The following is a 17,952-nucleotide window of genomic DNA, read 5'->3' on the forward strand; positions in this document are numbered from 1 at the left end:
AGTTATGGAGCTCATATTCCGTATGTAATTACTGCATGCATTATGGTCTGACTTACCGTCACGGGTCACCTCTATCACATACAGTCCTTCTTCTGAACCAATCGCTATTCTATCTCGATCTAAACCAGGAAGGATAAAAAAGGCTATTAATTCAGCTATACTTAATCTTATCTTTAAAACAGACTGCTTTGAACAGCTGGAAAAATTTCTAGACAAACATATTTTCGACAGCAAATCAATTTTGCTTAAGTTCATGCAGTCTGTCAAAAGAATGCTATACGAGATATATACCGATATATAACAACCTGTTAAGCAACTAACCAGTATTATTTACTCTGAGTGGATGAAGAAATTTGAATATCAATGCAAGATTAGCATTTTCCCCCCCATTATTAAATTCCTATGAAGGAATTCATCTGAGGAATTTATTTCAAGGTGTCAGCGCTCCCATTTACAGAAGCCCATCTAAAAGCTCCAACAACTCACCCACTTAGAAAAGTTAAAACAAACATACCTACAATAGCAGCAGCTAAACTTGCTTTAATTAGAGGCAGTGTACTGTCATAGGCTTCTTGTGGAATATGCACAACCTGGTTTTTCAGCCTGTTTTTGTGCAGGATAGACTGCAACCCTTCTAGGATTCCGACCCACTTTCTCTTCTCATTCTCATTTTCCGTCAGGATCAGTAGAGAACAAGACTTTGAAGGCAAACCTAAGAGAGAAGCTGTCACCTTTTAACAGACAGAGAAAGTTAAATTAATAAGAGTAATAAAAGCCCTTTTTGTTAGTATGATATACTTCACAGAACTGTGAAAATAAAACACACTTTTTCATAACAGCGCGATGATGTACCTGAGGGATATACAACACAGCAGACAGCTAATATGGCCACAGCGCTTTGAGAAAATGCACAAGCCTCAGCGGTTTTGTTTAAAAATACTCAAACTTGCTTAATCATTCCAAATCCTAAAATACGGGCACAAAAAACCGCTACATTCCTTTCCTACAAAGCAGTAAAAGGCTCCTTCCTGCTCTGAACTGGAATTTCAGTAGCATGCCATAATTTGTCCTGATCCTCCCTACCCCCATCTTTTAATAACTTATTGAAAGTGACATACATGCTTTCTGAGTCGGATCCATTTAAACCCAATGGCATTGCTACGATCAGTTCTAGATTTTGACTTTGCTACTTAATTTTCAAAATACTTGCCCAGGGGGAACAGCACATCATATCTGCATTAAAAGCTCTGGAGGAAAACAATGTTTTGAGACTGAAGTACTGCATTCTCCCACTTCCCATGTTAAAAGAAAAGCACTATGGCTTCACTTAATTTTCAGGTAAATCATCCTCAAAGCAGAATGTATTCTGAATAGAAGAACTATCCAGGAACTTTCTGTTGCGCAAAGTATGCACTTACTAATGCTTAATATTAGTTTTGTGTTCTGCATGAAGAGACTGAAGGGTTTGTGAGATCATGGGAACTATGCTTTCAGTCACAAACAGACCATCAGGCAGTATCAGCCCTCACAAGAGACTTTTAGAATAACAATAGTTAAAAGAGAAAAAAAGCAGGAAAAGGTGCAAAAGTGCAAAACTGAAGGCTATAACTATTCATACAAAGAATAAGACACCTTCAGCCTACATGCCTCGTTAAGGAAATCACTATGAAGATGGATGATGTGGTTATGCAACATACACTTCCTGAAAGAGTGAATTAAGCAATAACATTGATCTTAAAGATAAAATACATCTGGAAAGTAAACTTGGGACAACAGGATGTCAGACAGAACTCCAGAAGTAAGATGAAAGTGAAGAGCAGTAGGAAAAGAATTGAGCAGTTTGCAATTCCTCATAGCTCTTATTACTTTGCATCAAGCTTTGTTCATGTCTAAACAGTAACAAAGCATTAATATTTTAAAGATGGATGGAGGCATAATGGATAATATTTCTAAAATTGAAAACAAAACAAAACAAAACCAGACTTCAGCTATTGTTTTCCATCTGAAGTACCACCACTCCTCAGTCTTTTGAAGGTAGCATCTTACATACAGTCAAATGCGGGAAAAAATGGGTGAAGTTGGTCATAAAATACTGAGCATTATTCATCATACAAAAATCCATTATTTTCTATGAAACTCAAGGCTTCTTAACTCAAACTGCTAAGCTCTGGAAGGACTCCACTACAGACACTCTTACACTATTATTAAAAATGCATCAATGCCAGGATAGCCTAACATCCAGCTCTAAAAACTGGTTACCAAGGAGAGATGTTGGAGTCTAAGACAAGCTCTTCCTCTTCTTGATTTCACCGGGGGCAGGGGGGAGGGGTGGCAGTCAGAGGTGGCAATATTTTAGTGTTTGGCAGCATTCTGGTATTGCTTTCTGCTGGTGGAAGATCCAAAAGAAATGAAAATCTGTCTTTGGTGGGCCACCAATATCATCATGTGTTACGTGAAATGACACACATGAAAGAAGGACCACATTTTTACACAGATGATGTAAAGTAATGGCTTTAACTGTTGTGTAGAAGCCACTCCACGTCATTATGTCAGCAAGATGCAAATCTAGAATGAAATGAAATTGAGAAAATAGATTCTCCTGCATCAGATATTACTGTGTTGCAGTTTTAGAAACTCCTTCTTTTGAAGGAGGACATAAAACTGAGCAGAGAGGCGGACTTTGGCACCATCTACTCTGGTCCCTGTCAACAGGGTATCTAAATGGATACACTCACACACCAGGCTTCCAGTTAATTCATCAGATCTCTTTAGTAGGGGATAATCTGATCAAACTGTGGAGACATTTTGTCATGTCTATCCACACAAGTATTCTTACGTGGGGATATTTAACAAAAGTATTTTTTCTTAAATACCCTTTTAGTCAAAAACTGCAGGCAGAAATTAGAGCAGCAAGTCAGGCAAGCTAAACTGTATGGATGCTTTGTTCTTAAATGAATCAGCCATCATTCTGCATAGCTCATTTTCTCTCCTCAGAAGTCCTTTCCCATAGTATTCCGCACTTGCCAATTTGAGAAGAGAGTAGGCAGATGGAAATAACAAAAAACAAACCCCAAAACATTTACAAACAAGTAAGAGGCAAACGAAGGTAAAAGTAGCAGTAAACTGAAGGCTGAAAATCCACTGCAGAAAATATTTCTACAAAAAAGCAGAAAAGCAAAGCCACAGAAGCATTCCAGTAGCCAAGAACATTTCCTAAGTAAAACCCTAAAGGACCAATTGGTTGGAACTGCATGTGACTGTCAGCTCCATGTTCCACTGATTTGATTCTAAGTGACAGAGGATCAGAGATGCTGAAAATGGTGAGTTTCTGTATTTAAATGCAAAGGATAATAGATATTGGCTACTAATGTACTCTTCTCTATATTTTAAAATTTCAGATTAAATATAATTCACATAAAACCTAGAAAAGAAATTCCTGTTGTTAAAAACTAAATACAGCATTCAGACAGAACATACATCAAAGAGGATATTATAACTAAGCTAATTATTTTCTCTTATTTTACGTTTTCCCCTACTATACTTAAACATGAAGTTAGGCAAACTGAAATTTCAGATGTATTTTTTTATACAAGACAATATATGGCAAACTAGAATCAGTGAGCACAGCCCAGCTTCAGCCTACACTGTTACAGCATCAGTTCCTAAAGCAAGAGTCCTCCAAAGCTAAGAGAGAACCACCAGGATCTGGTAATACCAATGGAAGAGCAGACAAAAATATACTGAATTGATGATCAAGAAAATAAAAAAAGGTCAAACTTTGTATACAAGGAAGCAGCAAAAGGAGGAGAACTTTGCTCTTTACAATTCAGTTATAAGTGGAGTATCATATTGTCTTTCTACACGTTTCAGCACCCCTTGTAAATTCTTATACTTTTGCATAACTTAATAAACATTAAATACAGATAAGGTATTTCGCTATCAAAACAAAACATTGGTATTTAACTTGTATTTTCTTTAATAGTAAATTGGTAGCCATACCCTGAATATACAAGGGATGTCTTTACGAGTCGCATGTATTACATCCGAAGCTAGGACAGAGCTCACACAAAAATCTTCATCTCTAGTAAGAAAGAGAGCAAGAGAATCACATACATGCACGCGCTAACGTCATTCAGCAAAATCTAATTGATATCACAACTGTTTCAATAGGCTGCAATCTCCTAATACCGCACAGAGGTCACAACGGCCATCACTGCTTTGATATGCTCTAACCATCCTTGATCCAAACAACAACAAGCTTTAGTTATGTTTCTACAGCATTCAGTACGTGTAACTCAGTCCACCTGAAGTTAAGTGGGGTGGCTTTGTGTAGTTTTGGTTTACCAACCACACCTATTCTACAATTAGCAGCAAGAATATTGCTCTTCCAGCCCAGCAGACACATTAGAAATGAATAATTCATACCTCAATGTGTAGCAAGAGAGGGGCCTTTGGAAAAAAAGAAAAGTCACATAAAAAGCTCTTGGCAACATAATTATAGTTTGTGGGATTCAAGTAAGGGTTTTCAAAACAGCTAGATTTTATTCTCTATTACAGTAAAATAAACAGACATCAGAACAACTTTTGCATTTTAGAGTGCTCCACCCCAGAGGGCTTGTCTACACAAGCCTTTTTAAACTGAATTTGACCACGTTCATCATCATAATTGCCAATTTTAGTATAAAGATGACACTAATGCCTGAAACTTGCCCATGCTAGAATTCATAGCTGTGGTGGTTAACGTCTATTAAAAGATCTAAGAATCCTCAGAAGACAGACTCAAAGAGGCAGATACAATAAGCAGATAAAGCATGGGACAGTTGGTATAATATCTGGCTGAGTTGCTTCAAGCAATGTACTGATGTCAACGCTGTTATTTGCAATACTTCCATGCTCCTGCTCCCGCTGCCGGCATGTCAGAGAGCTGACGCTGACGGTTCTCAGAGAATAAATGTGGGAAGAGAACAGCAGTACTGGTGCAACCCCACAGTACTACTGTCTGGAAAAAATATAAATCAAGGTGCTTGTGATTGCAAACTTTATATTCAACAGAGATAGGAGGTGGTGTAACATTAAAAGTTATTACACTTTTTTTGATATTTCCATAAACTGAAATAAAAAAACCCTTCTTGGTTACTCTGATCAATGTAAGCCTCAGATCTTCCGTAGACAGTGTTCAGTGGTTCAAACGGTTCACCATGAGAAAACGACTCCTGTGAGAAGGCAGGGTCAGAGCTACTTGCACTGTAAATTAGCTGGTGCTTTTCTGAAGACTACTTAGGTTTTTCTGATGTTCCTGAAATGACTGGCTCTGGGATGAACTGCGACTCAACGTTGAGGTCAGAGTGCAAGGTAAAAAAACAATCTACCAAAATCTATTTGTTTTGCATGTGTGCTTATGGAATTATAGGAAGAAGCATGCTAATACTGTAAATATTAGTGATTGTAGTATAAGTGACTATAAAGTCACTTAAGTGACTTGTTGAGCCAACTCATTCAGCCTAAACTTAGCTGCAGTCTATGTACAGAACACAGGGGTCTTTTCAGACCAGAGCTCTCATGATCTTCAAGTTTTCTGTGTACTATAAATAAATATTCTTTTTAGGAAAAAAATACAGAGGATTTGTACTCTGTCATAAAAATACAAACCTGAGATCCAAGACTTGACTTGCAACAACTCCAGGCTGGGTGGATTTTCCTTCAGGCACATCATATAAGAACAGTTTACAGTCACAGACAACTGCATAAGCCCTCTGCCACCCTTTCTTAACTCCTGTAGGCTTTGGGACCTGCGTATAAATAACTGATTGCTTATTAAATGTAAGCACATGTAGTAGACATAGAAAACAGGGACATTTAGAAAAGCTTATGCTTAGATCAATGGAATTAGAACACGTTCTACTTGCCCTTCAAAACGGAGTGAAAAATGTCAAGTAATCAAGCAATCATTTTTCCTCCCTTAAGCTCAAGCATTCCCTGTTACAGTTTAATAAGTATATTAGGTAGTATTAGGACAAACAATGGGGCTTGTATATTCCACAAATGCCAAATGGTAGGACAGTTTACCTTTTATGTTATGCTTACATCAACAACAGAAATTCTTCCTTAAAGCATGCTTTTTTCCGCCACCGCTGCTGCTTATGAACACTGTAGCTACTAATCTACTAACCTTTAGCTCTTGTAGTAAAACCAACCGTTTCTCCCACATCTAAAGCAATGAAGGTTAAATAAGTTACACAGACGGCACACAGGACCTTAAGGCTTTAGCACTATTTAGGAGATCTGTTCAAACACACTTGGAGGTTCCAAGCTGCACAGCTGTAAGTGAAGTTTAGTATTCTTCCCTTGTTCAAGAACAAAAGGCTGTTACCTTGACATAACCTTTATAGGCGGTTCCTATTCCTCTTTGCACATCTACTCCGAGAGGCCTTTTGGCTTGCTCAGGGGGTATGGGGCAGACCTGAGGTGCGCTATCCTTGCAGGAAACATGGCATGCAAATGAACACACTAAGTACAAAAGAGAAAATTCACAGTGAAATGCATGTATGAGTCAATCGTAACAGGAGATTAACGTAGTCCACCCTTACGCTCAGCACGTTAATTAACCACACTGAAACTGGCAGTCAAATATTGCAACAGCCCACTACGCTAAAGGAGTGAACGCACCTAGATATTGTATAAGACTCTCCAAAGGGCTTTTATATTTTCTCTTTTAAGCCTATTACTTCCATAAAGGGCAGGAACTGAGTCCACATTTCAAGACAACTTATGAAAGCATTTTCCAGAAGGAAAAGGAGCTGGTCAGCCTCACAGCAGCAACTAACCCAGTCACAAAAGAGAAAAAGTATTAATAAAGGAGGAATAAAAATTATGTGGCAGTGATAGGTGACAAGATAAATATAGTAGGTGTTTAATTTGATCCAAGTATGCAAGAATACTTCAAAGATTGAAGTATTGACCAAATACTGACCAAAAGAAATAGAAAGAGTTAAGCTATTAAACGTAGGCAATAGACTTGAAAGCATAATAAAGTAGAAACCAGGCAACAAGGACTGAAACACTGTGTGGTGAAAGGGGCACATACATATCTCAGAATTCAAGTAAGGAGCAAACAACTACACTAATCGTTGCATCCTTTCTTACCATTTACACCACTTTGTACCGCACCAGCAAGGGACAGAGGTCTCTAGGTCTCCTGTCTATAGAGCACTTCACACAGAAGCACTACACAGAAAAAACTCAGAATATACACCAGTTGACATGAGACAGACTACAAGAACTGCGGAATGAATTAACATGTTATATCAAGGCATCCTACCCACAGTTTATGGGCCAGATCTTTCCACAGAGGTTTTGCCTGGTTTGTCCCAGCTGCCCTGTTTCTACCAGTAGGCTTGGGAAGGCAGCAGGAGGGTGGCACAGTGCTGCACTCCATCCTCTGCTTTCTCCCAACCACATTCTCAGGAGCAAATACCCTATGCCCATCTAGTCCTGTAATTATGAAGGGTTAAAGGATTCCAGAAGACCTGCTTCTGCTAGAGCCACAGGCTGGGCTACAAAACTCCTCCTCACGATGCCCAAGGGAACAGTCAGGAGAGAGGGCAGCCCAGAGCAGGCTGCCTGGCTCCTTCTTTGAGCTACGGTCTGCTCCCAGGAGGACAGGGGTTACCAAAAACTCATGCGTGCCAAGTACTGTAGGTGCTCCCCAAGGCCAGGTAATAAATGTAGCTCTTTCAGAAGGCATCAGTTATTTGGGATTGTGCATATCAAGGCACACCGGTTGGAGAACAGGGAAAATCCACAGGATATAGCCAGTTCCACAGGACTCTGGAAGTGCAGCTGTATTTTACTGTAGTCTCCAGCATTAAAAAGAGGAGGAACTGGGAAAAGCAAGTGACTGGGAGTGGAAAATGGAAAAGTTTTGTTCTATCAGAGTCATCTCTATTCTTATGTCAGTGTTATTCTATTTTTTTCTGTAGCTATCAAGATCCAGAGTACAAGAGGCAAACCGGAAAACTAATGATGCAGAGCTTAATCAAAACACACGAGGAAAAAAAAGAGCAAAGTTGATAGCTACACTAAGGGAAAAAGACCGTTTCAAACTTGCAGGAAGAGATGCAAAACAAGAGTTCAGAACTGTCAGCAACAGGAGACAAAAGGCAGCCCCAGGGCAAGCGCTGGCAGAGCTATAGGTGCTCCTGGGGAAAAACCGCCACCAGAAGATCCGCCAGGAAAAAAGCCCTGAAGGGCAGATGAGGCAATCTGAATATGATACTGAAGGTGTCAGTGGAGAGGGTGTCACTAGCAAGAACTAAGCTAGGCACAGAAATACAATAAGGTTATTTATACTGTAGTATAAATCAACAGATTTGTGGACTACTTACTAAGTTCATGTGTCTAATCATGATACACGTAAGTATTTTCAAATAAAAAAACCTCCATATACTCAAACATGGAATTCAATATTGACACATCCATCAGAGAAAGCATTTAAAATAAAAACTGATGGACAGCAAGACAGGTCAAAACCCCTAGCAAACAGGTTACAGGTCAAAAAGCCTAGCAAATGGTCCTCCCAGCATAGGGGTTTATGATCAGGGCACCACAAAACAGACAGACTCAGGTTCTTGTTACCAGAGCCTTTTTGTAGTCTTCTCCACTACAGAAACAGAAAACAGTCGTGCCTTCCCCATCTCCCTCCCAGCTCACACTATAACAGCACTAATGGTAGCAGAGTTAATTAGTAATATGAAAGGGAGCCTTGAGGGCTGATATTAATTCTTTGACCGATGATGATGCAAAAGAACGAACCATTCAGTGGCAGCCACCTCTCTCTTTCATTCCCTCCTCAAAGAAACGGTTGCCTTAAAATACATTAGTGTTTTGGGATGATTTTTTCAGGGACTTGCTGAAAATATAAAAAGTTTAACTGACTCACCGTCACAGGCATAACCTTGTCGAACTAATCCCACCATAAGAGAAGTGCAATGACTACACTGAGTAGGGCTTGTGAATGACTTGATGTTGAGCTGATGAGCTTTAGGCTGAAAGATACATTCAGGATAAAAAAAATAACTTTTCACTTTGTGCACTGATGCAATGCAAGCATCTCCCTTCACCACCCTCCAAGTATACCAGAGTGCACATTATGAAACCTGGGCTTCTTTTAAGTAAGTGCAGCTTGTAAAAGGTGCTGCAAGACAACCGTAACACTTTTATTTCCAATTGCATAAAACACTCAAACCCAAACCTACAAGCAACTACTTTTTGTCATCCCTTCTGACAAATCAAACCCCATCAACTTGCATTTGGAAACATTTGAGTAAAAACAGAGACCTAACAGACAAACACATGACAAATCCAAACAGGACAAGAACAAACATGGAGGGCTAATTTATAAATGATATTTTTTCCTTTGTTCTTTAGAATAAGGTTAGTTAGCACAGTCCCCCTACCTTTGGTACAGCTAGAGAAATGGATTGAATGGTGGGGGAAGGAGCAGCAGGCATCCTCTGAAGCCGAATTGGTTCCTGAATCACAAAAAACTGTAATTGAGCAAAATGAGGCTTCAAGAATTTGTTTCAAGATCGGGGTGGTAAAGCTTATTGTTTTCTGATTATTTTTTTTTCTTCTTTGAAAATTATCAAAAATTTAATCGTCATAAACATCGCCACTCTGATTTAAAAGAAACAGATTGTGTTTTAAAGCGCTCAAAGGAAAGCCTGCACACTAACAAACAAGCAGCAATACAGAAAACATATGAAAATGAGGTACATCAACATACACAGAGCCAGCAAAAAGGTTTCATTTGCAACTGTCCTCTAAGCAGGTGCAATTAACACCGACACATTGCAAATAAGCAACATTCAATCCTGCTTTTTCGTAATGAATGCTGCAATATGTATTTATCATGAACAAGACAGCGAGACTTTCTAGTGAATTACTCTTCAGGGTAAAATAACGGCGCTCTTACTTCTTGTTGTTGCTCTGCAGTTACAACTGAAGCAGACGGTGAAACTTCTGACTTGGGACCCTGCGCTTCCTGCTCACTAATAGAACTGGTCTGCAAAAGTGACAGCAAACATGTTACATTAGATACCACAGATCTGACAAAGTGTTCTCATGGCAACATAATGGAAACAAAACACAATGCTGATTTCTATATGCAATACACATATATCTAATAACAACTTTCCCCTCTGAAAAAAAAATAAATAAAAAAAAATATCTTTCGTCAAAACAAACCCTGCCACCTGATGGAAAAGCTGTAAAGCTGGAAGTACTGAAATGCAAAACCTCATAGCAGGCAGCATAAATGCTGTAACAGCCTTCTTCTCCCAGCACGGCTGTGTCTAATCTCTTGCACGCAGGTACGGAATCGTGGTTGAGAAGCCTGGCAATCATCCATAAAAATAGCTCATTTCTCACGGTAGCTTACTACACCAGGATTTTTCTAGCACACAGCAGCCAGCAATTCTGCCACGGCAAAAATTCTTAAAGTAGTACTATGCAATCTTTTAAAAAGTTCTTTAAAATGGTTGGCCTCTGTCATTAAACGAATAACGTCTACTTAATCACATTGTCTTATATTTCACTAAAATTTAAGACTACCATCCATTACAAGCCTTCTATTAACTCCACACTTAAATTAGCAACTACTAATTGCCAGCACAAGGGGGAAGTATGCTACAATTCCAGAGCTAAAGAAGCTGGGTGTGGAAGTAGAATACGGTATTACTGTACTCCGAAGATATAATGAAAATCATGATTAACAAACATCAGATTAGACATCACATCAATGATGTAATTAGCACTAAAGGCAACAAGTAATGAATCACTCACTTCCCAGCCAGTTTAGACAGGAAGATGGCCCAACTTCAGTAAGCTCACTAAATATGTTCAGATATTTGTTATTTTTTTGGTTATGAATTGATTGGTAGGGCTGGGCCATTTCTGATCAAATTGTACCATTATGTAATATGAACTATTTAAAAATGCTACGTGTGATTCAGCTTTAGCCATACGGACAGTCAAAATACAAAACAGTATGCCTGTAAAGAGGTATTAAAACTAAACTAGCTCTATTTAGTGGATTAAGTTATAGAGATGTTAAGGAAGCAAAATATCTAGTTTTAGAAGGCCATTTTTACTATGACAGGTCACAACAAAATATGGACACAAAACTACTAGCAAAAACTTACTTCTTCCCAAAAGGCTAGCAGAGAAGATGTAGATGAAGAAGAAACAGAATCCTTTGTTGTAACGGATATGAGGGATAAAAACGATCACTTATCATCCACAGGAAAACTTCAGATAGAATACTAGTAGGCTAGCTAAATATAATGTTTTATATGGGCAAATGATATTTATTCAAACTAAATTAGCTCACAGCGGATGACGCAGACTATCTTTCAGTACATGTGAAAAAAATTGTTAATGTAAGTCATTAAGTACAGTATCAGCAATTTTAACCTAATCCATCAGAAAATGCCACCTGTATTTCCATAGCAACTATATATTTATTGCAGGATCTCTATAATGGAATCTTTATTAGTTATGGGCTTGATCACAGAATCATAGAATTGTCTAGGTTGGAAGGAACCTTCCAGATCATCGAATTCAACCATTGACCTAACACTGCCAAAACCCACCACTAAACCATATCGTTAAGCATTCTAAGATATTCTATATGCTCCTGTTTTAAGTATATCTGGTACTTTTTAAAGCAATGTTTTAAAATGTCAAGGTCAGTAGATAAAAATTATTATTCAGATAGTAGCATATATCATGTTTCTCTCTCTTCTGTCTGCCTCATCCATATAGCACATCTTGTGGCTTCGGCAAGAATTGCAGGGGGAACATTTTGTGACTGAGAATAGCACATACACAAAGCGTATGCAAATACCACATCATATCCATAGGCCTTCTTTTTAGCAACAATGACAATTTGTGGGGGAAAAAAAAAAAAAAAAAAAGAGAGAGAGTACACATTTACGATACAAAATTTAACCAGACTGACAAGGTTTTAACCTGAGCCCCTTTATCTCGGCTCCATAAACACAACAGATTATCCTTTCCAGTTCAAACTCTTGGTTTTATCCTAAACTGTCTATGTGTTTTGCAAAAAAAAAAAACATCCCAGAAAATCTTCAGGGATCAAGAGTTCATGAAGTAAGGAAATGAGATTCAATGTTGCATTTAACAGCTGCTTCCTCAGGGAGTGCACAAACCTTTTAAAGTGAAACGCCCACTTGGAGCTGTGATTTGTATGATTAGTTTTCTAAGGATCAGAGGGTGTGTCACGATAAACTTATTACACCAACATCTGTGCGTCCTCTGATTCTCTTCCCAGTTCCTTCTACTCTAACCGCTCCACTAAGATCTGGAGCCAACACTTTTACGTATCTGTTTAAACACTCCTTGAACCGTGTGAATACTTTTATTAACCAGCATCTTCAGACTGCAAAGCATTTAATCCCTTATTTGTAACAGGGTGTGCCAGCCTTTCCAAAAAACCCTGAATATATATTATTTAGCCAAATGATTGAGATTAACCTGAACAAAGAAGCTGGAATGGGAAATAATTAAATGCGAACTTCTGGCAATATTTCCCAAAGGTGCCAGCTTCTCTAAAAAATGCCACGCAATCTGACATCTACTGGGCATCCAATTGTGTGCCACGCTGATTTGGCCAATATGCCAGATCCAAATGTGCCACATAGTGCCCAAGTGCTACTTTTACGTCATAAAACTGTAATTCAGTTACCACATTTTAATAGTTATTTTATGTAAAAACTCACTCTGAAAGTCAAATCACGTGCAAGAGGAGAGGTGTTGAAATATTCAAAAATGGAATCTTGAAAGTCTGGAAGTTTGAGACCTAAAATCCAAAGCAGAACAGGCTTAGTTAAATGGCAACATTGCAGGTGGTATTAGAACTCTGTTAAAACACAGTAACTTTAATTACCTGAATCTGTTCTGTATTTTTCTTCCAGTTTTTTCTTCAAACCTTCCATCTCTTCCAACAGTTCCCTGTTTTTCGCTTCCGATTCCTTTAATTTACTAAAGCAATACAATATGAACAAAATGCAATCTGAAATACCTCCAAGGCAGAAATATCAGTGTATAGGCTTGTTCATTTCTGGTCCTACATCTCAGAGTACTGGAAAACTCTTTGGGTTTTGGGGTTTTTTTGAGGAGTGTTTTTTTTAAAAGGTATTTTTTTTCTTAAGGCTGATTAATTTTATTTTTCCCCTAAACAGGCATCTCATTACTTGACTAGATAGTGAAAACTGTACTTGAGACTCCTACTATCATTGCAGATATCTGCCATACAAAATTATTCTAGTAGTAGTTTGGCCTTTAATTCCCACGAATATGTCTACTCTCCAGTTAGTCTAAGAAAAGATATTGAATTTGATTTGAATTTGCTCTTATGCTTTTTTTCCCCCCTCAGGTGCCCAAGACGTGTATCTTATTACCAAGCTATTCACAGCAGTGATATGTTTACTTGAAGAATTTTTTACAGTTCTCATTTGACTATGTAAGAAATGTGTACTCTGTAGAATGGGATCTTTCTGGCAGCCCAATATCCCAGGCACAAGGGGCCATTTTTAAGAAAGTCGTTACTATTCTAACGAGCAGTTTAGAGCAGTACATTAAAACCCAAACAGAACCAAAGGCCTTATTACCTTTCAAAAGATATGTTTGCATCTTTAACTTTCCGTAGCTCTTCTTGAACTAGTTGTTTGGCACGAATTTCTGCATCAAGGGCAGACTGTAATTCCAGCCTGGCTGACATATCCAACTTCTGACTGCGTCGCACTTTCCAAAGTGGATCCTGTTGCAGTTAAGTTACTGAATATTAATATCAACTGTTTAAAGACATTTCTGTTCTTGTTCAAAAACATAAATTAGCTTTCACACTGGTTCAGAGAACGCTCTTTTAATTAGTTATGGCCAGTATCCCTGCTGCATGGAAATCAGTTGATAGTCAGACTATGTTACGCAAAAATGGAAGTAATGAGCAATTTTTACATTGGTTAAACCACTAACACAATATGCTTGATCACCGAAGCACGGAACTCAAACTGAGAGAACCCATTGAAAATGGTTAGTTTTCTTTGTCCAATCTAGAAAAGAGTATAAGACTTGCACAGTGACATACTGGACTTTCAAACACGAGATAAATGTCAATATTTAATGTAAAGCATACTAATCTAAAACATACCAAGAGTAGGAAAACCATAAAAAAAGGAAATAATACAGTCTTGAGATACCTGAGATAACTAGAACATTTGCCTAAAGAATTCTCACGCTTGCTAAGTAGCATACGCTATACTTCTGCATACACCATTCAATTCTGCCCTACTATCCCCTAAAGATAATATCCCGAGCTTTGCCAGGGATTTGTCAGTGCGGGCTACATTTTAGATATTCCCTAATGCATACCTCTCTAGTCACATATGACCTTGAAAATAACAGTCAGGAAAACAAGATGCATGTTTAATGTTGAGAAATAATTGCTTTAGATCAGGTTCTGCTGAAGTTACAAAACCAGTTGTAATTTAAAGAACAGAGAGCGCTCTTTGGCAGTAGCTAAGAAGAAAACACCAACTGCGTTTGATCTGATCTTTCTTTCTATTAAACCTCTCAATATTATAATCCTCTCTCGATGATGTAGGCAAATGATAGCTCATAGGAAGTCATAACTTTCTCTTCCTCTCTCCTATTCATAGGTCTGGGAGGGGTGGGTACCTTCTTATCTGTATAAACCAGCAACAGATGGACCCTTTGCATGGCAGACTGCGCTGACTGGCATTGCTAGGAACGTGGGCTTCCATGCCTAGCTGGAAATGGCTTTCCCTCTCCTTATGCAGGTATTTAGTACCTGCCAAGGCAAATCAGTGTTTTTGTCTTTAAAACCATACTCCTTTGTGAGAGCTCTTCTGTTTTGCAGATTTTTTTTGGCGTTCATATTACTACTGTATGGGAAAATTATGGCACAAGGTCTCATCGTTCTACACATAAATAAATCTACATGCTCTCAGTGTGTCACTAGTTTTAACAATATCAACCAGCTAATACTCGTTCACAAAGAAATCTTACTTTATTATTTCACTGTAACAGCACTTAAAATGATTTGCTTGCACCTAACATGGTGAGGTACATCTCTGTACTCCTCTTCAATGCTTTATGTTATTGTTTCTTCTCTCCACTGCACTGTTTAAAGCTGTTTCTGATGGTAGATACTAGTAGTTACTGGGGCGGTTGTTTCATACCAAATTCTGAACAGATTACCTAGGTGCATTTCACAAGTACTATATAAAAAATAGACAGTAGAGCAGAGGATTTATTAGAAAAGAATTCTGATTATGAACAGATAGCTGAAACTAAAAATTAGCCTCTAGCTTCTTAGATATCCCCAGGACAGCCTGAATGCTTGCTATTTTCTTACCAGTGTTCGTGACCCCAGACTGGAACTTCTCAATGATTCTAGTTCTTCTGTCATCTTGGAAGCTAACGCTTGCAGATAGCCACGAGCATCCTTCTCATCGCTTACCCTGTTGCGCAATTACAAAAAACTGTTACTCAACAGTTCCTTGGCTCATAGCACCAACTATTGTACCATCAAATAATCTGTGTCTGCACTGGATTTAGGGACATACAGGAATGGACAGAGCCGGAAAAACTCTCCCAGCAACAGAAAACTGAATACATCTTAGATCGTCTGCTTTAGATTTTTCTTTTTTCTGCTTCTCTCGATTGTGGCAGTTGCTAGGGAAACTGAAGTTTCCCTTTCACCATCAGCAAGAGTTCTGCAGAGGTTCACTGCTATTGTTTGGAACATGATCTGCATATTGCTTGCTCAATTTTTATAAGGGCTACCTTCAAGTCCTCCTTGTTTTGCATGCTGGAAATGCTTGCACACGGCTTGCTAAACCAGCAAATATCAGAGGGAAGAACTGACCTGTGGCTGTACTAGCGCTTGTCTAGTACAGCTAGTGACGTTCTATATGTTAACATGGACCTTTTAAATCATGACCATCTTCCTGAATGAATTTATCAAAATATTCCAAATTGGGTGATTTAGCGAGCACTTTACAGACTGAAGCAAGCTGACATCAAAACCCTCTCCTTTTTACTTAATAGCATCTGAAAATTTCACTTGTCATTACTACTGAGCAATACTAGAAAGCAGAAGAGAAACAGTTAACACTCAGAAGTACCATGCTTTTGTTGATCCCTGACACAGAGAAAAGACCTAGCTATACATTAAAAAAAAAAAAGAAAAAGGCAATCAATATTTCAAAAGTTGAAAGTGGCCATCTGGATCTCTAAACAGCACACACCATTGAATAATTTCTGCAATCTGAGCTTCCCAGTGGGCAACAGACTCCTTCTTTGCTGCTAGGTCTTGAAGCTCATCTTCTAGCTGTCTGTTCTGTGCTGTCAATTTGTCCACAAAAGAGCAGAGCTGAAACAAAAAAATTAATTTCACTTGTGATTTATGTCAGTTTCAGACTTTTTAGATATGTGTATGTCTACACACCTACAGAATCTGAACAAACAAGACTACCCTGGGCTATCTGGAAGTTCTAACACAGACTAAAGAATGGGAAAGGATTCATTTTTTGTGGAACTGGAGACTAGCTCATGAGCATAGAAGAGCATATTGCCAGTTCACACAAAACAATCCAAAACAAAGGAAAAGAAAAAGCAAGCGCAGAGGTCATCAAGAGGAATGAGGTTTAACTGTAAACCATCTGGAAGGCTGGCTGCCATTGTAAATGCTTACTTCTCTGTGCAGCCTTCATGAAGAAATCAGAAGGTGGTGTCCTCTGAGCTAAACTGAGATGCTAAAGGTACTATTTAGCCAGATCTCTGACATTTATATGGCAAAAACGACATTTGTTTTGTTCAGATACTGCCTGAACATTCACAGATCCTGTTCTGACCAATGAGTAGACTATTTCAACATCAGAAAGTAATGAAGTTAACAATTACATTTTGCTTAAAAACGCGTCCTAAAATAATTACCCTCTCATTTTCTGTTGTTAGTTTCTTGTTATCTTCCAAGAGCATAGATCTTTCACGCTCATATTTCTCTTTCATTGTTCCTACTGCTTCCTCCATTTCACTGTGCCTATGGAGAAGGACAAGAAGTAGAAACAAACTGTAACATTGCTGAACTTGTAGACTGGGATTTTCAAAAAGGAATAAAGAGAGTTAAGGTGAAATACCAACCTGAACAGACACCTATGCAATGCAATACACACAAAAAGAAATCCATAGTTAATGAATCATGCCCAAAAGCTTACCTCTCTCGCTTTGTTTTCTCTAATTTATCCTTTAATATCATTATCTCTTTCTGCAGTGCAAGCTGATGGCTCTCTGAATCATGTACTTCCTTTTTCACATTTTTTACTTCCAAAACATGTGAGGCTTCTCGTCGGACCAACTCCTCTTCATAAAATAAGATTTTCTTTTCCAGCTCAGACTTAATTTTGGAAAGCTCCTGTTGATGTTCTAGTGTGGCACCTGCTGCCCGGCCTCCCTGCTTCAGCTGCAGAAGAAGAGAAAACATCAGGAAGAGACTATGGCCTGAAAATTTTGGGAATATTATTTAAAATCAGAATTGTCCAATTGGTGACACTTGGGAAAAATTTTTATTTGGGCACCAAGTGATTTAAAAGGTGCCTATGCCTGTCTCCAAGCATTAAGCCCCATAAATGACTGCTCTGCTTACACGACCCTAATAAAGGGTTCAAATGGTTTGCAGAGATAACAGATTTGGACCACGCTGGTTTAGTATCTGCTTAGAATTTATGTAAACTGGACATTTTCAAGACATTAGTCAATGAGATATTGAAGTCTTTCAAGCAAAAAAAAGCAAATAAATCTGAACACTTTAGGTCAGGTTTCTAGTAATGCTGTAGTTTCTAAGTCTCC

General features: G+C 38.4%; 1 protein-coding gene across 8 annotated transcripts in view; it reads right to left on the bottom strand.

The window, feature by feature from the left end:
• Window positions 1-17,952, bottom strand: part of CDC42BPB (CDC42 binding protein kinase beta) — a 98,077-nt gene that overhangs the window by 12,632 nt on the left and 67,493 nt on the right. For 4 of the 8 annotated variants that reach the window (XR_008465869.1, XM_054197710.1, XM_054197707.1 and 1 more), the window contains exons 15-29: window positions 17,322-17,566; window positions 17,041-17,146; window positions 16,353-16,477; window positions 15,458-15,563; window positions 13,692-13,840; window positions 12,968-13,062; window positions 12,801-12,880; window positions 9,974-10,063; window positions 9,456-9,545; window positions 8,939-9,044; window positions 6,371-6,507; window positions 5,650-5,789; window positions 4,000-4,081; window positions 515-731; window positions 57-119 (exon numbers count right to left, since the gene is read on the bottom strand). Coding sequence is in view for 7 of the 8 variants with exons in the window: in XM_054197710.1 (XP_054053685.1) it covers window positions 57-119; window positions 515-731; window positions 4,000-4,081; window positions 5,650-5,789; window positions 6,371-6,507; window positions 8,939-9,044; window positions 9,456-9,545; window positions 9,974-10,063; window positions 12,801-12,880; window positions 12,968-13,062; window positions 13,692-13,840; window positions 15,458-15,563; window positions 16,353-16,477; window positions 17,041-17,146; window positions 17,322-17,566 (1,831 nt within the window). In the remaining variant the exon portion in view is untranslated. The remainder of the gene's footprint in view (window positions 1-56; window positions 120-514; window positions 732-3,999; window positions 4,082-5,649; window positions 5,790-6,370; window positions 6,508-8,938; window positions 9,045-9,455; window positions 9,546-9,973; window positions 10,064-12,800; window positions 12,881-12,967; window positions 13,063-13,691; window positions 13,841-15,457; window positions 15,564-16,352; window positions 16,478-17,040; window positions 17,147-17,321; window positions 17,567-17,952) is intronic. The other 4 variants (XM_054197708.1, XM_054197706.1, XM_054197711.1 and 1 more) reach the window with 2 other exon arrangements.

This window comes from Rissa tridactyla, chromosome 4, assembly GCF_028500815.1.
Source record: "Rissa tridactyla isolate bRisTri1 chromosome 4, bRisTri1.patW.cur.20221130, whole genome shotgun sequence".
NCBI classification, from domain to species: Eukaryota; Metazoa; Chordata; class Aves; order Charadriiformes; family Laridae; genus Rissa; species Rissa tridactyla.